At 44.3% G+C, this 26,784-nt stretch overlaps 1 protein-coding gene across 1 annotated transcript in view; it reads left to right on the top strand.

Moving 5' to 3' along the window:
- Nucleotides 1–8,708: 8,708 nt before the first annotated feature.
- Nucleotides 8,709–26,784, top strand: part of LOC106592553 (zinc finger protein 385A) — a 462,236-nt gene continuing 444,160 nt past the window's right edge. Inside the window, exon 1 of the mRNA XM_045696335.2 lies at nucleotides 8,709–8,994. Coding sequence (XP_045552291.1) covers nucleotides 8,985–8,994 — 10 coding nt within the window. The 5' untranslated portion in view covers nucleotides 8,709–8,984. The remainder of the gene's footprint in view (nucleotides 8,995–26,784) is intronic.

Below are 26,784 nucleotides of genomic sequence, written 5' to 3'. Positions count from 1 at the left end.
GGATAGCTGCTGAGGGCAGTATAAGTCAGTGGATAGTTCCTGAGGGCATTATTAACCGGTGGATAGCTGTTGAGGGCAGTTTTAGTCAGTGGATAGTTGCTGAGGGCATTATTAGCCAGTAGATAGTTGCTGAGAGCAGTATTAGTCAGTGGATAGTTGTTGAGGGCAGTATAAGTCAGTGGATAGTTGCTGAGGGCAGTATTAGTCAGTGGATAGTTGCTGAGGGCAGTATTAGTCAGTGGATATTTGCTGAGGGCATTATTAACCGGTGGATAGCTGTTGAGGGCAGTTTTAGTCAGTGGATAGTTGCTGAGGGCATTATTAGCCAGTAGATAGTTGCTGAGAGCAGTATTAGTCAGTGGATAGTTGTTGAGGGCAGTATAAGTCAGTGGATAGTTGCTGAGGGCATTATTAGCCAGTGGATAGTTGCTGAGGGCAGTATTAGTCAGTGGATAGTTGTTGAGGGCATTATTAGCCGGTGGATAGTTGCTGAGGGCCTTATTCGTCAGTGGATAGTTGCTGAGGGCAGTATTAGTCAGTCGATAGTTGCTGAGGGTATTAATAGTCAGTGGATAGTTGCTGATTGCAGTAGTTGCCAGTGGATAGTTGCTGAGGGCATTATTATTCAGTGGATAGTTGCTGAGGGCATTATTAGTCAGTGGATATTTGCTGAGGGCAGTATTAGCCAGTGAATAGCTGCTGAGGGCATTATTAACCTGTGGATAGTTGCTGAGGGCAGTAGTAGTCAGTGTATATTTGCTGAGGGCATTATTAACCTGTGGATAGCTGCTGAGGGCATTATTAACCTGTGGATAGCTGCTGAGGGCAGTAGTAGTCAGTGAATATTTGCTGAGGGCATTATTAGTTAGTGTATATTTGCTGAGGGCATTATTAACATGTGGATAGCTGCTGAGGGCAGTAGTAGTCAGTGGATATTTGCTGAGGGCAGTATTAGTTAGTGTATATTTGCTGAGGGCATTATTAACCTGTGGATAGCTGCTGAGGGCAGTATTAGTCAGTGGATAGTTGCTGAGGGCATTATTAGCCAGTAGATAGTTGCTGAGAGCAGTATTAGTCAGTGGATAGTTGTTGAGGGCAGTATAAGTCAGTGGATAGTTGCTGAGTGCATTATTAGCCAGTGGATATTTGCTGAGGGCAGTATTAGTCAGTGGATAGTTGCTGAGGGCATTATTAGTCAGTGGATAGTTGCTGAGAGAAGTATTAGTCAGTGGATAGTTGCTGAGGGCATTATTAGCCAGTAGATAGTTGCTGAGAGCAGTATTAGTCAGTGGATAGTTGCTGAGGGCATTATTAGTCAGTGGATAGTTGCTGAGAGAAGTATTAGTCAGTGGATAGTTGCTGAGGGCATTATTAGCCAGTAGATAGTTGCTGAGGGCATTATTAGTCAGTGGATAGTTGCTGAGAGAAGTATTAGTCAGTGGATAGTTGCTGAGGGCATTATTAGCCAGTAGATAGTTGTTGAGGGCAGTAATAGTCAGTGGATAGTTGCTTAGGGCATTATTAGTCAGTTGATAGTTGCTGAGGGCAGTATTAGTCAGTGGATATTTGCTTAGGGCATTATTAACCTGTGGATAGCTGCTGAGGGCAGTAGTATTCAGTGGATTTTTGCTGAGGGCATTATTAGTTAGTGTATATTTGCTGACGGCATTGTTAACATGTGGATAGCTGCTGAGGGCAGTAGTAGTCAGTGGATATTTGCTTAGGGCATTATTAACCTGTGGATAGCTGCTGAGGGCAGTAGTATTCAGTGGATTTTTGCTGAGGGCATTATTAGTTAGTGTATATTTGCTGAGGGCATTGTTAACATGTGGATAGCTGCTGAGGGCAGTATAAGTCAGTGGATAGTTGCTGAGGGCATTATTAGCCAGTGGATAGTTGCTGAGGGCAGTATTAGTCAGTGGATAGTTGCTGAGGGCATTATTAGCCAGTGGATAGTTGCTGAGGGCAGTATTAGCCAGTGGATAGTTGCTGAGAGAAGTATTAGTCAGTGGATAGTTGCTGAGGGCATTATTAGTCAGTGGATAGTTGCTGAGGGCAGTATTAGTCAGTGGATAGTTGCTGAGGGCATTATTAGCTCGTGGATAGTTGCTGAGGGCATTATTTGTCAGTGGATAGTTGCTGAGGGCAGTATTAGTCAGTAGATAGTTGCTGAGGGCAGTATTAGTCAGTGGATAGTTGCTGAGGGCATTATTAACCGGTGGATAGCTACTGAGGGCAGTGGATAGTTGCTGAGGGCAGTAGTATTCAGTGGATTTTTGCTGAGGGCATTATTAGTTAGTGTATATTTGCTGAGGGCATTGTTAACATGTGGATAGCTGTTGAGGGCATTATTAGTCAGTGGATAGTTGCTGAGGGCATTATTAGCCAGTGGATGGTTGCTGAGGGCAGTATTAGTCAGTGGATAGTTGCTGAGGGCATTATTAGCTAGTGGATAGTTGCTGAGGGCATTATTTGTCAGTGGATAGTTGCTGAGCGCAGTATTAGTCAGTAGATAGTTGCTGAGGGCAGTATTAGTCAATGGATAGTTGCTGAGGGCAGTATTAGTCAGTGGATAGTTGCTAAGGGCATTATTAACCGGTGGATAGCTACTGAGGGCAGTGGATAGTTGCTGAGGGCATTATTAACCGGTGGATAGCTACTGAGGGCAGTGGATAGTTGCTGAGGGCAGTATTAGCCCGTAGATAGTTGCTAGGGCATTATTAGTCTGTAGATAGCTTCCGCACTGAGGGCAGTATGAGCCAGTAGATAGGTTCCGCACTGAGGGCAGTATTAGCCAGTAGATAGCTTCCACACTGAGGGCAGTATTAGCCATCCATTCAGACTGAGGACCTATCCATTCAGACTGAGGACCTCTCCATTCAGACTGAGGACCTCTCCATTCAGACTGAGGACCTATCCATTCAGACTGAGGACCTATCGATTCAGACTGAGGACCTATCCATTCAGACTGAGGACCTATCCATTCAGACTCAGGACCTATCCATTCAGACTCAGGACCGATCCATTCAGACTGAGGACCTATCCATTCAGACTCAGGACCTATCCATTCAGACTGAGGACCTATCCATTCAGTCTGAGGACCTATCTATTTCGACTGAGGACCTATCCATTCAGACTCAGGACCTATCCATTCAGACTCAGGACCTATCCATTCAGTCTGAGGACCTATCTATTCAGACTGAGGACCTATCCATTCAGACTGAGGACCTATCCATTCAGACTGATTGCTCTATGGGCATGACATAGTAGACAGACCATTTTCCGTCACATTCCTACTCCCCCCCTCCTCCCACCCATGGGTGATGTGACAGAGGATCCCCATGCTCCTATTTCACCCCCTCTTCATGACATCCATTAAAGCCGTGCAGGCTCACCACAGACAGACGGACGGGACAGACGGACAGGACAGGACGACACAGACACACACACACACACACAGAGACAGACGGACAGACGGACAGACGGACGGGACGGGACGGACAGGACAACACAGACAGACAGACAGACAGACAGACAGACAGACAGACAGACAGACAGACAGACAGACAGACAGACAGACAGACAGACAGACAGACAGACAGACAGACAGACAGACAGACAGACAGACAGACAGACAGAGGCCCCTGCACATTAGCATCCGGACCATTTAGCCCAACAAGACCTGCAGCTGAATTATTGATAGCAACAGTACTAATGAGGAAACTTTATCTGCCCTCTTCTGCTGATGGAGTCTTTGTCACAAATGGCACCACATTCCCTTCATAGTGGACCTATGGGTCTTGGTCAAAATAATGCACTATATAGGAAATGGGGCGGCATTTGGGACGCAGTTAGAGACACAATTACAGAGACAGGGACAGAGACAGAGACAGGGACAGGGACAGGGAATCGCCATTCTGAGAATTGCAGGGAGGGACAGATTGACTGCCCAGATCTTTGTGCCAGATTGACTGCCCAGATCTCACATACACTAAGACTGCACCCAGGGATTTCAATATGGACACCCATTGCATAGCTGGGATCAAGTTCCATTTCCAATCTCTGTGTCCCTATAGGCCAGAACTTAAACTTTTGCAGATAATGGATTTTCCCACACTGTACTTTCACACAGCAGCATGTCACAAATGGAGATACTTTCTGAAGTGTGTTTGAGTTGCATTCTGTTCATTAGTGTTTAACTTTATGTGAAGGTAACTGCTAAAATGAAGGAAACACGAGTAAATGAGGTATACAAAGTATATTGAAAGCAGGTGCTTCCCCACAGGTGTGGTTCCTGAGTTAATTAAGCAATTAACATCCCATCATGCTTAGAGTCATGTATAAAAATACCCAGTTGTCCGTTATTTGGCGCTACCATGGCCAGAAGAAGAGATGTCTGTGACTTTGAAAGAGGGGTCTCAAAGGAGCATAGAGGGTTTAAAACGTGTGTGTGTGTGTGTGTGTGTGTGTGTGTGTGTGTGTGTGTGTGTGTGTGTGTGTGTGTGTGTGTGTGTGTGTGTGTGTGTGTGTGTCTCAGTCACCAGATCTCATCCCAATTGAACACTTATGGGTGATTCTGGAGCGGCGCTTAAGACAACGTTTTCCACCACCATCAACAAAACACCAAATGATGAAACTTCTCTTGGAAGAATGGTGTCGCATCCCTCCAATAGAGTTCCAGACACTTGGAGAATCTACGCCAAGGCACATTGAAGCTGTTTTGGCGGCTGGTGGTGACCCAACGTCCTATTAACCTGTTGGGTCTAGGGGGCAGCATTTGCACGTCTGGATAAAAAAAATGTACCCGATTTAATCTGGTTACTAATCCTACCCAGTAACTAGAATATGCATATACTTATTATATATGGATAGAAAACACTCTAAAGTTTCTAAAACTGTTTGAATGGTGTCTGTGAGTATAACAGAACTCATTTGGCAGGCAAAACCCTGAGACATTTTCTGACAGGAAGTGGATACCTGATGTGTTGTATTGACTTTAAACCTATCCCATTGAAAAACACAGGGGCTTAGGAATATTTTGGCACTTCCTATTGCTTCCACTAGATGTCACCAGCCTTTACAAAGTGTTTTGAGTCTTCTGGAGGGAGATCTGACCGAACAAGAGCCATGGAACGATGATGTCCCATTAGACACCTGGCGCGCGAGTTCATGTTGGGTACCCTCGTTCCAATACGTTATAAAAGAGTATGCATTCGTCCACCTTGAATATTATTCATGTTCTGGTTAAAAAAGGCCCTAATGATTTATGCTATACAATGTTTGACATGTTTGAACGAACGGAAATATATTTTTTCCCCTCGTTCATGACGAGAAGTCCGGCTGGCTTACATCATGTGCTAACGAGACGGAGATTTTTGGACATAAATGATGAGCTTTTTTGAACAAAACTACATTCGTTATGGACCTGTGATACCTGGAAGTGACATCTGATGAAGAGAATCAAAGGTAATGGATTATTTACATAGTATTTTCAATTTTAGATCTCCCCAACATGACGTCTAGTCTGTATCGCAACGCGTATTTTTCTGGGCGCAGTGCTCAGATTATTGCAAAGTGTGATTTCCCAGTAAGGTTATTTTTAAATCTGGCAAGTTGATTGAGTTCAAGAGATGTAAATCTATAATTCTTTAAATGACAATATAATATTTTACCAATGTTTTCTAATTTTAATTATTTAATTTGTGACGCTGACTTGACTGCCGGTTATTGGAGGGAAACGATTTCCTCAACATCAATGCCATAGTAAAACGCTGTTTTTGGATATAAATATGAACTTGATAGAACTAAAAATGCATGCATTGTCTAACATAATGTCCTAGGAGTGTCATCTGATGGAGATTGTAAAAGGTTAGTGCATCATTTTAGCTGGTTTTATGGTTTTGGTGACCCTGTCTTTGACTTGACAAAACATTACACACAACTCTTGTAAATGTACTCTCCTAACATACTCTAAATTTATGCTTTCGCCGTAAAACCTTTTTGAAATCGTAAAACGTGGTTAGATTAAGGAGATGTTTATCTTTGAAATGGTGTAAAATAGTTGTATTTTTGAAAAATTTGAATTTTGACATTTATTTGGATTCAAATTTGCCGCTCTTGAAATGCACCTGCTGTTGATGGAGTGCACCACGGGTGGCACGCTAGCGTCCCACCTAGCCCCAAGAGGTTAAGACACTTTATGTTGGGGTTTCCTTTATTTAGTCAGTTACCTGTATGTTGGTGTTTCGTTAGCAGGCTATACTTAGAGCTGACATGGTAAGGTTCAGTGTGGTAGTAGTGGTTCGTTGGGATATTTACATAAGCTTACATACTGTATGTTAGTCATATGTTAAAAGATGCTGGTGTGAGTGAAAGTCTTTGCCTTGAGGTGGAGTATGAGCTGTGTGTTTATGTATACAATGTGTGGCTCCTAATCTGTGTGTGTGTGTGTGTGTGTGTGTGTGTGTGTGTGTGTGTGTGTGTGTGTGTGTGTGTGTGTGTGTGTGTGTAGTGCAGCAGTAAGGTATTAGAGATGTCAGGCAGACTCTTTAGTATTCACTCCAACATCTCTCTGACTCATACACACTGCCCGAGCCTGAGACAAGGAGAGAAGGAGGGAGAGAGTGGGGGAGGGAGAGAGGGAAGGAGAGGAAGAGGTAGTGGGGGGATAGGACGTGAGAAGAGGGAGGGAGAGGACATGGGAAGAGGGAGAGTGGGACAGAGGGAAGGAAAGGAAGAGAGAGACTGAGACAAGGAGAAAGGGAGAGAGCCTGAGACAGGTAGGACTGGGAGAGGACGAGAGAAGACAAGGCACTATAAAGACAGACAGACATGCAGACAGACAGACAGACAGACAGGCAGGCAGCAGTGTTTCTCTAGCAAGCCCTAGGCCATGTGTTTCAGTGTGTGTCTGTGTGTTTGCCACTGTGTGCTCTGTCCCCAAGGGGAGATGTCCCCAAAGATACATTTTTTTACAGTTTTGTTAAGCCCTTCTTTCTGACTGATCTTTCCCTTTTTAACTGCCAGTCCGCTTCTCAATGGCATCATGGCTTTGTGCTTCTGAATAGGTCTCTCCTCTCTCTCTTGCTCTTTCTCCCTCTTCAAGCCCGTGACTCTCCTTCTTTCGGGGCAGTTGTTGAGTAAGGGGTGAGCTAAGGAAAACTGCATAGATTGAGACTGCAAAACAGGATAGAATATTTAGCTGACTTCTTGGTTTTGTTTCATCCACAAGCAGCATGTTTTAATCTCTGCCTCTCCTCTCTTGTCCCTCTGTCTCATTGCTCCCGGTCCTCTCCTCTCTTGTCTCTCTGTCTCGTTGCTCCCGGTCCTCTCCTCTCTTGTCTCTCTGTCTCATTGCTCCCGGTCCTCTCCTCTCTTGTTTCTCTGTCTCATTGCTCCCGGTCCTCTCCTCTCTTGTCTCTCTGTCTCATTGCTCCCGGTCCTCTCCTCTCTTGTCTCTCTGTCTCGTTGCTCCCGGTCCTCTCCTCTCTTGTCTCTCTGTCTCATTGCTCCCGGTCCTCTCCTCTCTTGTCTCTCTGTCCCATTGCTCCCGGTCCTCTCCTCTCTTGTCTCTCTGTCCCATTGCTCCCAATCCTTTCCTCTCGTCACTCCACGTCTCTTCATCCCTCTGTCAGTTTGCATTTTAGTTTAATCTCTGCCCCTCCTTTTCCTGCTTCCTCCGCTCTGTCACTTTCTATTCCATTTATTTTTTACCCATCCTCCCACTCTTTCTGTCCCTCCATCCAAATCCTGTCCATTGATGGCAATAGAACAGGGTGACAGAATGCGTAGCCTGATAGGTTGACGAGTGAGAGGAGGATGGGGAGAAGGAGAGAAAGAGAAGATAAAAAGGTTCATCCTACAACAAGTCCACGATCACATGGAGTCAAAGAACAGAGGGATGAGGGGCAGGGGCGATAAACGACGAGAGAAAGCGACGGATGCAAGCCGACAAAACATGCTGTCCATTCCACTGGGCGCAGGAGTGAGGAGAGAGGGGTGGGGGTGGAGATAGAGAGGGACACACGCATGCATTATCAGTCCAGTGCTGTCTCCTTCATGACTTACACTCTGCATGATGACAAGTGCCTGTCGCTGCTCCCATTGGTCGAGGCTGCCACCAATCAGAGCACACTTAGCACAGACATGTAAGGTTCCTTTAGGTTATACACAACCCCAAAAATAAGGAGAGAGAGAGAGAGAGAGAGAGAGAGAGAGAGAGAGAGAGAGAGAGAGAGAGAGAGAGAGAGAGAGAGAGAGAGAGAGAGAGAGAGAGAGAGAGAGAGAGAGAGAGAGAGAGAGAGAGAGAGAGAGAGAGAGAGAGAGAGAGAGAGAGAGAGAGAGAGAGAGAGAGGAGAGAGAGAGAGGCATTCCAATGTTCCCGCTGAACAGATATAGCTTATCAGCTGTTTTAGTTGGTGTTGGAGACCATTACATTTTCTGGCTTCTCTGGAGTAGAAGATCCAGATGAAGCCACATTAGCTGCTTCTCATTCTGTAATTGGGTAGTTAGACTTCATTCTGTCATTAGGTAGTAAAACTTTGGCCAGTAGCTCTCCCTCCCTCTTGTTTCTGACGCCCCCCCCCAACCCCCAGGCTTATCTGAGACAGACAGGCAGCACAACTGCAGCAGCGTTACCCCCCCCCCCCCCTCCTCCTCCTCCTCCTCCTCACATACTGTTAGTCACCTGGTGAGGGCGGACGCAAGGCAAAGCGAGGGACAGACAGACAGCATGTGCAGTGGTAGCAGTGGTAGCAGGTGGTAGCAGCAGCAGTCTCCCCTCACATTTAGTTTTGCTTTTCTGACTTGCCTGCTGGAGAGAGAGAGAGAGAGAGAGAGAGAGCGCGAGAGAGAGAGAGAGAGGGAGAGGAGCGGTGAAAAAAAGAAAACAATTTGGAGCCATTGTCCCTTTGGAGAAAAGGGAGAGACGGGGGAAACGAGGGAGCACTGTTAAACGATAGGAGCAGAGAGAAGGAAAAGCCAGGATGATTTTGGGTGAGTTGTTGTCGTTTTCCTCTGCGTCTTAATCTTTTTGGGGAGGTCAAATGTTTCTGTTGTATCATTATGGATTCATCAAAACTTGATTTTTTTAAATCATAGTCTCATCCACTCAAAGTCTCAACAACGCTCAAGCTTTCTGTCGTAGTATTATTGAAGTGTTATTGAATACCAGCAAAAATGTAGCCTATGGATTATTATGATTATAGTAATAATCAAAACCATCTATTTGCCGTGTCAGACAGATAACAGGAGAGGTCAAAGTGTGTTGTGTTGGAAGCATATCATTAAGATGTGTTTGGTCACATGACATGACCATGCTTCAGCTCTCACCTCTCCTGTCATCTTCTCTCCTATCATGTCCTCTCCTCTTCTGTACTGTCCTCTCCTATCCTGTCCTCTCCTGTCCTGTCCTGTCCTCTCCTATCCTGTCCTCTCCTATCCTCTTCTCTCATATTCTCTCCTGTCCTCTCCTCTTCTCTCTTGTCCTCTCCTGTCCTCTCCTTTCATGTCCTCTCCTGTCCTCTTCTCTCCTATCATGTCCTCTCCTCTTCTCTCCTGTCCTATACTGTCCTCTCCTATCCTGTCCTCTCCTGTCCTCTCCTGTCCTGTCCTCTCCTATCCTGTCCTCTCCTATCCTCTTCTCTCATATTCTCTCCTGTCCTCTCCTCTTCTCTCTTGTCCTCTCCTGTCCTCTCCTTTCATGTCTTCTCCTGTCCTCTCCTCTTCTCTCTTGTCCTGTCCTGTCCTCTCCTATCATGTCCTCTCCTGTCCTCTTCTCTCCTGTCCTGTCCTCTCCTATCCTGTCCTCTACTGTCCTCTTCTATCCTCTTCTCTCCTATCCTGTCCTCTCCTGTCCTCTCCTGTCCTGTCCTGTCCTCTCCTGTCCTCTCCTCTTCTCGCATGTCCTCTCCTATCATGTCCTCTCCTGTCCTCTCTTCTCTCCTGTCCTGTCCTCTCCTGTCCTCGCCTATCCTGTCCTCTCCTTTCCTCTCCTATCCTGTCCTCTCAGGTCCTCTTCTCTCCTGTCCTCTCCTGTCCTCTACTGTCTTGTATGTCCTGCCGAGAGAGTTTGAGGTGAGAGAGAAGTTACACATAACAGACTGTGATAGAGAAATAGACTGTGATAGAGATACAGCTATGCATACTGCAACTATCCGGCACCAACAGTCAAGCACACAAAAACACGCGAGGGTTACATGTGAAGGTTGTTGGGTGTATACATTGTTCCATATGAATGTTAACATTCTCCTTTGGTGCTGTAGGGTTCTTCAAATGATTTAATTTGCTGTTCAACCAAGATACATTATGTGAGAAGAAATCCTATTGTGTATGCATAAGGCTGCGTCATACATACATTTCAGTGTGTGGCAAGATTCACCGACAAGCATTGCAATGCATTTGTAGCAAATGTGCTACACAGAATATACTGTCACTCAGCATGGTCTTGTTTAGTATTCCAGTCTCATAGTCCACATGTTGGTGAGGGGAGACAGAAGCCTTCCTTCCAGTCTCTCTGCTGCTAGTCCGTCTGTACTAACTCTACTGCTGCAGCAGTAGCTGTAGCTCTGCTACTGAAACACTGTAAGTCACCGTGTTTCATAGACTGGGTTTTATGTGTGTGTGTGTGTGTGTGTGGGTGTGTGTTGCAGGTTAACTGTTTGCTAGTGTGAGGAAGAAGCATGTGTCAAAAATATGTATTTTGTTTTGTGTGTTGTGTCGTGAGAGACGCTGTGTGTAAGGTTATGTACTGTATACGTGTCAGTCTTTGTGTGTGTGTGTGTGTGTGTGTGTGTGTGTGTGTGTGTGTGTGTGTGTGTGTGTGTGTGTGTGTGTGTGTGTGTGTGTGTGTGTGTGTGTGTGTGTGTGTGTGTGTGTGTATTGCTATGTGCTCTGACTCAGGAGAGGCCACATTATTTAAAACGCATGCCTGGGCTGATTCAAAGGCAGCTAGCTACAGTACTGCTCCCCTCCTCCACTCCTCTTCTCCGCTCCCCCTCCTCTTCTCCACTCCCCCACTCCACTCCCATCCGCTCCTCTCCTCCGCTCCTCGGCTCCTCTCCTCCACTCCTCTCCTCTGCTCCTATCCCCTGCTCTTATTCTCTGCTCCTCGGCTCCTCTGCTCCTCTCCTCCGCTCCTCTCCTCTGCTCCTATCCCCTGCTCTTATTCTCCGCTCCTCTCCTCCGCTCCTCTCCACCACTCCTCTCCTCAACTCTCCCTCTTCTCCGCTCCCCCTACTCTTCTCCACTCCTCTCCTCCACTCCTCTCCTCTGCTCCTCTTCTCCGCTTCTCTTCTCCGCTCCTCCCCTCTGCTTCTCTCCTCTGCTCCTCCCCTCCGCTCCTCTCCTCTGCTCCTCTCCTCCACTCCTCTGCTCCTCTCCTCCACTCCTCTGCTCCTCTGCTCTCCTCCGCTCCTCTCCTCTGCTCCTCTCCTCCTCTCCTCTGCTCTTCTCCTCTGATCCTCTCCTTCGCTCCTCTCCTCCGCTTCACCGCTCCTCTCCTCCACTCCTCTCCTCAACTCTCCCTCTTCTCCTTTCCCCCTCCTCTTCTCCACTCCCCCTCTCCGCTCCTCTCCTCCGCTCCTCTCCTCTCCTCTGCTCCTCTCCTCCACTCCTCTGCTCTTCTCCTCTGATCCTCTCGTTCGCTCCTCTCCTCCACTCCTCTCCTCCACTCCTCTCCTCAACTCTCCCTCTTCTCCGCTCCCCCTACTCTTCTCCACTCCTCTGCTCCGCTCCTCTCCTTCACTCCTCTCCGCTCCTCTCCTCTGCTCCTCTTCTCCGCTCCGCTCCTCTCCTCTGCTCCTCTTCTCCGCTCCTCCGCTTCTCTTCTCCGCTCCTCCCCTCAGCTTCTCTCCTCTGCTCCTCTCCTCTGCTCCTCTCCTCTGCTCCGCCACTCCTCAGCTTCTCCGTTCCTCCCCTCCGCTTCTCCCCTCCGCTTCTCTCCTCTTCTCCACTCTTCTTCTCTGCTCCCCTTCTCCACTCCTCTTCTCCGCTCCTCCCCTCCGCTTCTCTCCTCTGCTCCTCTCCTCTGCTCCTTTCCTCCACTCCTCTGCTCCTCTTCTCCGCGGCGCTTCTCTCCTCCGCTCCTCTCCTCTGCTCCTCTCCTCTTCTCCTCTCCTCTCCTCAACTCTCCCTCTTCTCCGCTCCCCCTACACTTCTCCACTCCTCTGCTCCTCTCCTCTCCTTCGCTCCTCCGCTCCTCTCCTCTGCTCCTCTTCTCCGCTCCGCTCCTCTTCTCCGCTACTCCCCTCCGCTACTCCCCTCCGCTTCTCTCCTCCGCTTCTCTCTTCTCCTCCACTCCTCTGCTCTTCTCCTCCACTCCTCTGCTCCTCTCCTCTGCTCTTCTCCTCTCCTCCGCACCCTGCCAGGCATGTTTTTCAAGGAGACAGTAATGGTTATAGGGAGTTTTGACGTCTGAGGTGTGTGTGTGTCATCATAATGCGTACTTAGTGTCTGGTGAACATGTTATACCTGACTGATATGTGTTCTGTCTCTAGCTGTAATGTACCATCTGAGTATTGGTTTATTCTCCTTTCTGAAAGAGGGAATCTTTGTGCGTTTGTGTGTGTGTTTGTAGGCATGCGTGCGTGTCAGATTGTGTGTGAGTGGATCACTAGAAGCCCATCTAAATGAGGTTGAGACATAACATGTGTTAAGAGCATCATTAACCCTCTAACTACAGCTGTCTCACTCCAGACTAATTGCTCTGATCTGTACGTGGAACTTTCTGCTTGATGATGTGACAATTAGTTTTGATTCTCATATAGAAGGATAGAATGGGCTGACTCTACTCATCACCAGTATGTTTCTATTCTATTATATTCAGTTATACTCCATTTTATATTGATCACCTGTATAGTAGTACATTCATTTCATTATTGCCATTAGATTATGAAACATATATCACACTAAAACAAGCTAAATATCTGACAGTGATTAATCATTAATATATAATAGCCTAGTGTGGTAGGTCTATAATAGCTTGCATGCTGTGTATGTGTGAGGTTCTGTGAGGAGATCGGTATGGTGTTGTGTGGTGCAAATGGACCAGATTGAAAGTTTGCGTCCCAAATGACACCCTTTTCTCTACATAGTGGGAGTACGCCGATAGGGCTCTGATCAAAAGTAGTACACTATATGGGGAATAGTGTGCTATTTAGGCTGGGAACAAAAGGCTCTTACAGGGTGATGATACACCTCTGAGATGCTGGGCCTGAAGGGTTTTCATCATGGCCTGTGAAATCTCCACTATCATCATGGATGAGGCTCAACTGGAAAAATAATCAGACTCCATCATTTTGCTGTCGATTGCATCTCAACTGTTTCATTCATTATAATTATTTTTTTTTTACCGTTATTTAACTAGGCAAGTCAGTTATGAACAAATTCTTATTTTCAATGACAGCCTAGGAACAATGGGTTAACTGCCTTGTTCAGGGGCAGAACGACAGATTAGGTCAGAGATTCGATCTTGCAACCTTTCGGGTCCTAGTCCAACGTTCTAACCACTAGGCTACCTGACGCCCAAATGATTGTTTGTCTTGTGTATCTTACAGTTTTGTGTCGAGACACTCAACATTTTCCTGGGTAAAATTCGGCTCTGTTTGATACGGTAGTTTGGCTGTGGAGCATTTTGACATTTCTGTCATTTTAGCGGTGAAAAGGCTAATGTTGTCATTATGACTTTTACCAGTACTACCTCTGCTGCACCGTCTGGTCTTGTGATTTCTCCCTGATATCATGATTCAGATATCACTCTATCTAGCTCTGATAACATATCTGTATGACAGGGTGACACATTTCAGAGGATGGGGGAGGAGAGGATGGGGGGGTGGAGGCGGTTGGGAGGAGGACATTACAACTGCAGTCTATAATAGGTAACATGATCACTGGGCAGCGATCATCCTATTCATTCTGGCTCTAGATCAATTGTGGTCAGATCAGATGCCTCCATCCCCCACTGACTGCACCTGGGGGCCCACTGACTGCACCTGGGGGCCTGAGCCTCCATCCCCCACTGACTGCACCTGGGGGCCTGAGCCTCCATCCCCCACTGACTGCACCTGGGGGCCTGAGACTACTAGTAAGGTTCCGACCTCATAAACAACAGTATTGTTTGATAGGCCTTGTTCAACACTCTTACCATTTAGAATGGTTTGAGGGTTCTCCGATGGGTGAAAAGGTTCTAACTAGGTTTCCTGGACTGTGATCCAGTCTGTGGTTCAGAAAGATGCAGGATACTGCATTATATTTGGGCAGATTTAGCTTCTAGTCGGTAGTACAGCATCTTCTCTGTCTGTGTGTCTGGTGGAGTCAGTGCCATGCTTCAGCTCAAGGATGTTCACTGTGCTGCATGGCTTTTGTTAGTGTATCTGTCTCTTTGTCTTTGTGTTAGTGAGTTCATTCCAGACCCATCTGTCTTCATAACACATCAGTCTCACAGACCGACCAGTCACTACCTAGTAATACTCTCTCTCTCTCTCTCTTCCTCCCTCTCGCTCTCTCTCCCTCTCGCTCTTCCTCACTCTCTCTCTCTCCCTCCTTTCTTTCTTTCTGTCTTTCTTGCGCTCACTCTCTCTCTACATCTTTCTCTCTCTCTCTCTCTCTCCCCCTCTCTCACCTGGCTGTCAGTCAGAGAAGTGTTTGTTTTCTCAGCTCATTTCTCTATGGCTGTCCTGTTGACACATACCCACACTGCTGTATATCTCTCTGGTGTCACGTCACAACAATAAGGGAAATCTGAATTCCGATATCCAGAGCAGAGTTTATTTCTTGAAGCTTTTGTCAAACTGTGTCATAACCTTCCATAATCCATGAACACCTTGAAGGGCTTGTCTGTTGCGCTGCTACCTCAGCTAAATCATTTAGTCAGGACCCAGTTGTAAGTCTCTCTACTAAAGTGGCTGTTCTTTTTTCTTCAACAAAGACTCAAAACACTGCTATAAGGATATGCTATTGGAAACTTGGTGGCCATGGGCCCTGTGTTATGTGATTACGATTGATCCTCTGAGGCCTCCGTAGTTCATGTCATGTTGAGAACGGCAAATAAAGCAGATTTGATAATACTTGATGGTCAGTCATCAGTCACTCATTTCAACTGCCTAACGGGGGCACCAGGCAGAACACTGGCTCTCTATGACTGACTGTTCTGGTTTATCGTATAACATTCTATTACAATGATATCGGCTAAATTAGTCTCTTCTTTTCAATGGGTTGAATCCTTAATAATTGTGAATCTGTTATGTTATTGCAAGTGTTATTGCAAGTGAACCTCCCTCCCCTCCTCTCTGTCAGCGGCTGTGCTCCCCTTGAGAATATGGGTTCACTTCATGATCATTAGAAAACATATCTCTAACCTATGGGTGCATCATCTCTGAATGATGATACTGTGCGATAGGTGTATCGCGCACGTGTGTGTGTGTGTGTGTGTGTATGCGTCAACCCCTGCAGCCTGTCCCAGTGAATGCACTTATGTGAGCCACCATAAGAACAGACAGGTGCAGCTACGTTATGCTTCACAGAACACTATTACACTGATGGTACAGAAGAACAGACAGGTGCAGCTTCGCTATGCTTTCACAGAACACTATTACACTGATGATACAGAAGAACAGGCAGGTGCAGCTTCGCTATGCTTCACAGAACACTATTACACTGATGGTACAGAAGAACAGGCAGGTGCAGCTTCGCTATGCTTCACAGAACACTATTACACTGATGATACAGAAGAACAGGCAGGTGCAGCTACGCTATGCTTCACAGAACACTATTACACTGATGGTACAGAAGAACAGACAGGTGCAGCTTCGCTATGCTTCACAGAACACTATTACACTGATGATACAGAAGAACAGGCAGGTGCAGCTTCGCTATGCTTCACAGAACACTATTACACTGATGGTACAGAAGAACAGGCAGGTGCAGCTTCGCTATGCTTCACAGAACACTATTACACTGATGGTACAGAAGAACAGGCAGGTGCAGCTACGCTATGCTTCACAGAACACTATTACACTGATGGTACAGAAGAACAGGCAGGTGCAGCTACGCTATGCTTCACAGAACACTATTACACTGATGGTACAGAAGAACAGGCAGGTGCAGCTTCGCTATGCTTCACAGAACACTATTACACTGATGGTACAGAAGAACAGGCAGGTGCAGCTTCGCTATGCTTCACAGAACACTATTACACTGATGGTACAGAAGAACAGGCAGGTGCAGCTTCGCTATGCTTCACAGAACACTATTACACTGATGGTACAGAAGAACAGGCAGGTGCAGCTTCGCTATGCTTCACAGAACACTATTACACTGATGATACAGAAGAACAGGCAGGTGCAGCTTCGCTATGCTTCACAGAACACTATTACACTGATGGTACAGAAGAACAGGCAGGTGCAGCTTCGCTATGCTTCACAGAACACTATTACACTGATGGTACAGAAGAACAGGCAGGTGCAGCTACGCTATGCTTCACAGAACACTATTACACTGATGGTACAGAAGAACAGGCAGGTGCAGCTTCGCTATGCTTCACAGAACACTATTACACTGATGGTACAGAAGAACAGGCAGGTGCAGCTTCGCTATGCTTCACAGAACACTATTACACTGATGGTACAGAAGAACAGGCAGGTGCAGCTACGCTATGCTTCACAGAACACTATTACACTGATGGTACAGAAGAACAGGCAGGTGCAGCTACGCTATGCTTCACAGAACACTATTACACTGATGGTACAGAAGAACAGGCAGGTGCAGCTACGCTATGCTTCACAGAACACTATTACACTGATGGTACAGAAGAACAGGCAGGTGCAGCTTCGCTATGCTTCACAGAACACTATTACACTGATGGTACAGAAGAACAGGCAGGTGCAGCTACGCTATGCTTCACAGAACACTATTACACTGATGGTACAGAAGAACAGGCAGGTGCAGCTACGCTATGCTTCACAGAACACTATTACACTGATGGTACAGAAGAACAGGCAGGTGCAGCTACGCTATGCTTCACAGAACACTATTACACTGATGGTACAGAAGAACAGGCAGGTGCAGCTTCGCTATGCTTCACAGAACACTATTACACTGATGGTACAGAAGAACAGGCAGGTGCAGCTTCGCTATGCTTCACAGAACACTATTACACTGATGGTACAGAAGAACAGGCAGGTGCAGCTTCGCTATGCTTCACAGAACACTATTACACTGATGGTACAGAAGAACAGGCAGGTGCAGCTACGCTATGCTTCACAGAACACTATTACACTGATGGTACAGAAGAACAGGCAGGTGCAGCTACGTTATGCTTCACAGAACACTATTACACTGATGGTACAGAAGAACAGGCAGGTGCAGCTTCGCTATGCTTCACAGAACACTATTACACTGATGGTACAGAAGAACAGGCAGGTGCAGCTACGCTATGCTTCACAGAACACTATTACACTGATGGTACAGAAGAACAGGCAGGTGCAGCTTCGCTATGCTTCACAGAACACTATTACACTGATGGTACAGAAGAACAGGCAGGTGCAGCTTCGCTATGCTTCACAGAACACTATTACACTGATGGTACAGAAGAACAGGCAGGTGCAGCTTCGCTATGCTTCACAGAACACTATTACACTGATGGTACAGAAGAACAGGCAGGTGCAGCTACGCTATGCTTCACAGAACACTATTACACTGATGGTACAGAAGAACAGGCAGGTGCAGCTTCGCTATGCTTCACAGAACACTATTACACTGATGGTACAGAAGAACAGGCAGGTGCAGCTTCGCTATGCTTCACAGAACACTATTACACTGATGGTACAGAAGAACAGACAGGTGCAGCTTCGCTATGCTTCACAGAACACTATTACACTGATGGTACAGAAGAACAGGCAGGTGCAGCTTCGCTATGCTTCACAGAACACTATTACACTGATGATACAGAAGAACAGGCAGGTGCAGCTACGCTATGCTTCACAGAACACTATTACACTGATGGTACAGAAGAACAGGCAGGTGCAGCTTCGCTATGCTTCACAGAACACTATTACACTGATGGTACAGAAGAACAGACAGGTGCAGCTTCGCCATGCTTCACAGAACACTATTACACTGATGGTACAGAAGAACAGGCAGGTGCAGCTTCGCTATGCTTCACAGAACACTATTACACTGATGGTACAGAAGAACAGGCAGGTGCAGCTTCGCTATGCTTCACAGAACACTATTACACTGATGGTACAGAAGAACAGGCAGGTGCAGCTACGCTATGCTTCACAGAACACTATTACACTGATGGTACAGAAGAACAGGCAGGTGCAGCTACGTTATGCTTCACAGAACACTATTACACTGATGGTACAGAAGAACAGGCAGGTGGCAGCCATTACACAGGCTGTGTGTGTGGTTGTGTGTGCAGTCCTCATGTTTACTCTGAGCTGTATCAGACGGCATTGCTTCTGTTTGTGTTTGTACACATAGGCATCAATATTGATATCCCAATGCAATGATCAGGAGCCAGAATCCAAGAGACCAGAGAGGATACCATAATAAACATGTCTTTGTTGTTGAATATCCTGGCATCAGTGTTGATACAGATAGCATTCCAAATGGCCCACTATTGTAATATAAAGGGCCCATAGGGCTCTGGTTGGTAGTGCACTCCATAAGGAATACGCGTGCCATTTGGGACAGATCCCTAGATAATATTCTTCTGATGAAACACGACTTGTTTCATTCCATTAGCACTAGGTACTTCAGTCAACACTGGGAACTAAGATATAACACTGAGAAGGAGGATATAACACTAAGAACTAGGACAAAACACTGATAACACTGGTAACTAGGATATAACACTGAGAAATAGGTTATAACACTGGGAACTAGGATATAACACTGGGAACTAGGATATAACACTGGGAACTAGGATATAACACTGGGAACTAGGATACAACACTGAGAACTAGGATACAACACTGAGAACTAGGATACAACACTGATAACTAGGATACAACACTGATAACACTGGGAACTATGATATAACACTGATAACACTGGGAACTAGGATATAACACTGGGAACTAGGATATAACGCTGATAACTAGGATATAACACTGGAAACTAGGATATAACACCGATAACTAGGATATAACACCGATAACACTGGGAACTAGGATATAACACTGATAAAACTGAGAATTAGGATATAACACTAAGAACTAGGATGTAACACTGGGAAGTAGGATTTAACACTGAGAACTAGGATATAACACTGATAACACTGAGAACTAGGATTTAACACTGATAACTAGGATATAAGACTGGGAACCCGGATACAACACTGGGAACGAGGATATAACACTGATAACACTGGGAACTAGGATTTAACACTGATAACTAGGATATAACACTGATAAAACTGAGAATTAGGATAAAACACTAAGAACTAGGATATAACACTGGGAACTAGGATATAAGACTGAACACTGGGAACTAGGATATAACACTGGGAACTAGGATATAACACTGGGAACTAGGATAAAACACTGGGAACTAGGATATAACACTGAGAACTACGATATAACACTGAGAACACTGGGAATTGGGATATAACACTAATAACACTGGGAACTAGGATATAACACTGGGAACTAGGATATAACACTGATAACACTGAGAACTAGGATATAATACTGATAACGAGGATATAAGACTGGGAACCAGGATATAACACTGATAACACTGAGAACTAGGATATAACACTGATAACACTGAGAACTAGGAAATAACACTGGGAACTAGGATATAACACTGGGAACTAGAATATGACACTGGGAACTAGAATATGACACTGGGAACTAGAATATGACACTGGGAACTAGAATATGACACTGGGAACTAGAATATAACACTGGGAACTAGAATATGACACTGGGAACTAGAATATGACACTGGTAACTAGAATATGACACTGGGAACTAGAATATGACACTGGGAACTAGAATATGACACTGGGAACTAGAATATGACACTGAGAACTAGAATATGACACTGAGAACTAGAATATGACACTGGGAACTAGAATATGACACTGGGAACTAGAATATGACACTGGGAACTAGAATATAACACTGGGAACTAGAATATGACACTGGGAACTAGAATATGACACTGGGAACTAGAATATGACACTGGGAACTAGAATATGACACTGGGAACTAGAATATGACACTGGGAACTAGAATATGACACTGAGAACTAGAATATGACACTGAGAACTAGAATATGACACTGGGAACTAGAATATGACACTGAGAACTAGGATGGATCATGGTCATGGCCATGGATCATCACTAGAGGCTTAGTGCCATGGATCATCTCTACAGGCGTCGGACCATCGATTATCACTGGAGGCTTTGTACGAGGAGCAGGAACCGGTCTCACCGGACTGGGGAGACGCACTGAGGACCGAGTGCTCAAAGCAGGCACGGGCCGTACTGGGTTATGGATGCGCACTGGAGGGAGAGTGTGAAGAACAGGCACAGGACGTACTGGATTCTGGAGGCGCACTGGAGGGAGAGTGCGAGGAGCAGGCACAGGACGTACTGTGCTATGGAGGCGCACTGGAGAGAGAGTGCGAGAGGCGGCCACATGCTTACCACAAAAAGCACGGGGAATTGGCTCAGGTCCCAGTCCTGGCCCAGCCAAACATTTTTTGGGGGCTGCCTCTCATTCTTCCCTGGAAGGCTCCGATATCACTCAATTACCTGGCCCCAAGTCCAGTCTCTCCTCTCAATCCACTCCTGATGTGACCAGGTGTCCATTTCTGCCCGGGCACGTCGCTTGATCCAATCATGGTGGGTAGTTCTGTAACGCGTGTCGTATAAAGGGGACCAAGGCGCAGCGTGTGAAGTGCTCATATTTACTTTTAATGAATATACTTTAACAAAACAACAAAACGACCGAAAACAGTTCCGTCAGGTGAAATACACTAAACAGAAAACAACTACCCACTAAACCCAAGAAGAAAAACCCCTACTTAAATATGATCTCTAATCAGAGGCAACGAGGATCAGCTGCCTCCAATTAGAGATCAACCCAAACAACCCCAACATAGAAATAGAAAAACTAGAACTTAAACATAGAAATAGAAAACACAGAACAACCCAAAAACACCTCCTGTCACGCCCTGACCTACTCTACTATAGAAAATGACATCTTACTAGGGTCAGGACGTGACAGATATGACACTGGGAACTAGGATATCACACTGGGAACTAGGATATAACACTGAGAACTAGGACATAACACTGAGAACTAAGATATAACACTGATAACTAGGATATAACACTGAGAACTAGGATATAACACTGAGAACTAGGATATAACACCGATAACATTGGGAACTAGGATAAAAGACTGGTAACTAGGATATAACACTAAGAACTAGGATTAAACACTGGGAACTAGGATATAACACTGGGAACTAGGGTATAACACTGTGAACTAGAATATAAGACTGGGTACTAGGATATAACACTGCTAACAATGGGAACAAGGATATGAACACTGGGAACTAGGATACAACACTGATAACACTGGGAACTAAGATATAACACCGAAAACACTGGGAACTAGGACATAACACTGATAACACTGAGAACTAGGATATATTAATGGGAACTAGGATATAACACTGGGAACTAGGATATAACACTGGGAACTAGGATATAACACTGGGAACTAGGATATAACACTGGGAACCAGGATATAACACTGGGAACTAGGATATAACACTGGGAACTAGGATATAACACTGTGAACTAGGATATAACATTGAGAACTAGGATATAACACTGGGAACTAGGATATAACACTGGGAACTAGGATATAACACTGGGAACTAGGATATAACACTGGGAACTAGGATATAACACTGGGAACCAGGATATAACACTGGGAACCAGGATATAACACTGGGACCAGGATATAACACTGGGAACTAGGATATAACACTGGGAACTTGGATATATCACTGGGAACTAGGATATAACACTGATAACAATGAGAACTAAGATTTAACACTGATAACTAGTTAATAACACTGGGAACTAGGATATAATGCTGATAAAACTGAGAATTAGGATATAACACTGAGAACTAGGATATAACACTGGGATCTAGGATATAACACTGGGAACTAGGATATAACACTGGGAACTAGGATATAACACTGTGAACTAGGATATAACATTGAGAACTAGGATATAACACTGGGAACTAGGATATAACACTGGGAACTAGGATATAACACTGGGAACTAGGATATAACACTGGGAACTAGGATATAACACTGGGAACTAGGATATAACACTGGGAACTAGGATATAACACTGGGAACCAGGATATAACACTGGGAACCAGGATATAACACTGGGACCAGGATATAACACTGGGAACTAGGATATAACACTGGGAACTTGGATATATCACTGGGAACTAGGATATAACACTGATAACAATGAGAACTAAGATTTAACACTGATAACTAGTTAATAACACTGGGAACTAGGATATAATGCTGATAAAACTGAGAATTAGGATATAACACTGAGAACTAGGATATAACACTGGGATCTAGGATATAACACTGGGAACTAGGATATAACACTGGGAACTAGGATATAACACCGATAACACTGGGAACTAGGATATAACACTGATAACACTGAGTACTAGGATATAACACTGGGAACTAGGATATAACACTGGGAACCAGTATATAACACTGGGAACTAGGATATAACACTGGGAACTAGGATATAACACTGAGAACTAGGATATAACAATGAGAACTAGGATATAACAAGGAGAACTAGGATATAACACCGATAACACTGGGAACTAGGATATAAGACTGGGAACTAGGATATAACACAGAGAAATAGGATATAACACTGGGAACTAGGATATAACACTGGGAACTAGGATAAAGCACTGGGAACAAGGATATACAACTGTGAACTAGGATATAACACCGATAACACTGGGAACTAGGATATAAGACTGGGAACTAGGATATAACACAGAGAAATAGGATATAACACTGGGAACTAGGATATAACACTGGGAACTAGGATAAAGCACTGGGAACAAGGATATACAACTGTGAACTAGGATATAACACTGATAACACTGGGAACTAGGATATACCACTGGGAACTAGGATATAACACTGATAACAATGGGAAGTAGGATATAACACCGATAAAACTGGGAACTAGGATATACCACTGGGAACTAGGATATAACACTGATAACAATGAGTACTAGGATTTAACACTGAGAACGACGATATAACACAGAGAAATAGGATATAACACTGGGAACTAGGATATTACACTGGGAACTAAGATATAACACTGGTTACTAGGATATAACACAGGGTACTAGGATATAACACTGACAATGGGAACTAGGATGTAACACTTGGAAATAGGATATTAGACTGGGAACTAGGATATAACACTGAGAACGACGATATTACACTGAGAAATAGGATATAACACTGGGAACTAGGATTTAACACCGGGAACAATTATAAAACACTGGGTACTAGGATATTACACTGATAACACTGGGAACTAGGATATACCACTGGGAACTAGGATATAACACTGATAACAATGAGAACTAGGAAATAACACTGTGTCGTGTCTTTGGCTATGCCGGATTAAGTGATATGACATGCTATTCTATAAAATCCTTTCTCTGTAATTAATATTACCTGATTGAGCTAATCTTTTAAATCTAATTAACTAGAATGTCGGGGCACCACGAAAGAATGTTTATAGAGCTGTTATCTTCCGAATAAACTCTTAAAGACCTAGTAATATTTTACATCAATAGCAGTCCACATTAATCGTCACCTTATTTTCAGTCTCATATGAAAGTTGTAAATTCTTGGTTATCTTCACGAACCCTGGCTAACAAGTTGAATCAGCAATACAAAATTGGGTTTAATTATTTATTTATTAACTACCTAACTAATCACACAGAATTACATATACACAGAATACAAATTATGTCATACAGAAAACGTCCCTGGTGGACGGAACCTGTATGAGGCTTGCTACACAAAGAAAGGGGGTTGGGCTTGAATGAAAGAGCGGGAAGACTGAGGAACAAAGACTGCAGCTATGCTATCGTAAATACAGTATCTTATGCATTCTAAATTACCGCCCATTTGGAAAAGGAAAATGCAATAAATATTTACTCTGAGCTGCGCTTCAGTAGGTTGGTCGTAGATGTTGGCCGTGTTGGCCAACAGAGATCTTCCTGTCCTCGGAAGAATGAATCTGTTGGTAAATTGGATGCGTTGTAGTATCTTGGTTGTGTGTTAGACTGGATACGTCGTCCGTCCTTTCCTAGCCCACTTTTACAGCGGCCGCTGCTAACTCAACGGCTAGGTATCACTTCTGTAGTGAATAAGAGTTCAAAGTTCATACCATTCACAACCAAAGCTCACGCTAAGGTTGGCTTAGTTCTGTAGTTATAATCTGAATCCTTCTGACATAGGACCGTCGCCCTAATGTACCCGGAACAGGCTGGTTACATTTTCGTCACTGGCTTATATAGTGGAGAGGGGAGAAGGGTGTGTTTCATCGTTTATAACCCCTGTCTCTTCACAGGGGTGGGCCACTGATCAAGCAGGGCACTTTCCTTATGTGTTATCAGTATAACACTAAGAACTAGCATGAATATACTGGGAACTAGGATATAACACTGGGAACTAGGACATAACACTGGGAACTAGGATATAACACTGAGAATTAGGATATAACACTGAGAACTAGGATATAACACCGATAACAGTGGGACCTAGGATAAAAGACTGGGAACTAGGATATAACACTGAGAACGAGGATATAACACTGAGAACGATGATATAACACTGAGAACACAGGGAATAAGGATATAACACTGAAAACTAGTATACAACACTGAGAACTAGGATAAAACACTGATAACACTGGGAATTAGGATATAACACTGATAACACAGAGAACTAGTATATAACACTGAGAACTAGGATATAACACTGAGAACTAGGATATAACGCTGATAACACTGAGAAATAGGATATAACACTGATAACACTGAGAATTAGGATATAACACTAATAACTAGGATATAACACTGGGAACTAGGATATAACACTGAGAACTAGGATATAACACAGAACTAGGATATAACACTGAGAACTAGGATATAACACTGAGAACACTGGGAACTAGGATATAACACTAAGAACTAGGATATAACACTGGGAACTAGGATATAACACTGACAACACTGAGAACTAGGATATAACACTGATAACACTGAGAACTAGGATAGAACACTGAGACCTAGGATATAACGCTGATAACACTGGGAACTAGGATTTAACACTGAGAACTAAGATATAACACTGAGAACACTGAGAACTAGAATATAACACTGATAACACTGGGAAAAAGGATATAACACTGATAACAGAGAATTGGGATATAACACTAAGAACTAGGATATAACACTGGGAACTAGGATATAACACTGAGAACTAAGATATAACACTGATAACACTGAGAACTAGGATATAACACTGAGAATTAGGATATAACACTAAGAGCTAGGCTATAACACTGATAACACTGGGAACTAGGATTTAACACTGAGAACTAGTATAAAACACTGATGATACTGAGAACTAGGATATAACACTGAGAACTAGGATATAAGACTGATAACACTGGGATCTAGGATTTAACACTGAGAACTAAGATATAACACTGCTAACACTGGAAACTAGGATATAAAACTGATAACGCTGAGAACGAGGATATAACACTGATAACACTAAGAACTAGGATATAACACTGGGAACTAGGATATAACACTGACAACACTGGGAACTAGAATATAACACTGATAACACTGAGAATTAGGATATAACACTAAGAACTAGGATATAACACTAGGAACTAGGATTAAACACTGGGAACAAGGATATAACACTGAGAACTAGGATATAACACTGAGAACTAGGATATAACACTAAGAACTAGGATATAACACCGATAACACTGGGAACTAGGATAAAAGACTGGGAACTAGGAAAAACACTGAGAACTAGGATACAACACTGAGAAATAGGATATAACACTGTGAACTGGGATATAACACTGTGAACTGGGATATAACACTGGGAACTAGGATATATCACCGGGAACTAGGATATAAGCCTTGGTACTAGGATATAACACTGCAAACATGGGGAACAAGGATATAACACTGGGAACTAGGATATAACACTGATAACACTGGGAACTACGATATAACACCGATAAAACTGGGAACTAGGATATACCACTGGGAACTAGGATATAACACTGATAACACTGGGAACTAGGAAACAACACTGATAACACTGAGAACTAGGATATAACAGTGATAACACTGAGAATTAGGATATAACAGTGATAACACTGAGAATTAGGATATAACACTGAGAACTAGGATATAACATTGGGAACTAGGATATAACACTGACAACACTGTGAACTAGGATATGACACTGAGATCTACGATATAACACTGTGAACTTGGATATAATACTGGGAACCAGGATTTAACACTGGGAACTAGGATATAACACTGATAACAATGGGAAGTAGGATATAACACCGATAAAACTGGGAACTAGGATATACCACTGGGAACTAGAATATAACACTGATAACA

This window comes from Salmo salar, chromosome 15 (genome assembly GCF_965601325.2).
Source record: "Salmo salar chromosome 15, fSalSal1, whole genome shotgun sequence".
Taxonomy (NCBI): Eukaryota; Metazoa; Chordata; class Actinopteri; order Salmoniformes; family Salmonidae; genus Salmo; species Salmo salar.
This window is presented reverse-complemented; position numbering and strand designations above follow the sequence as displayed.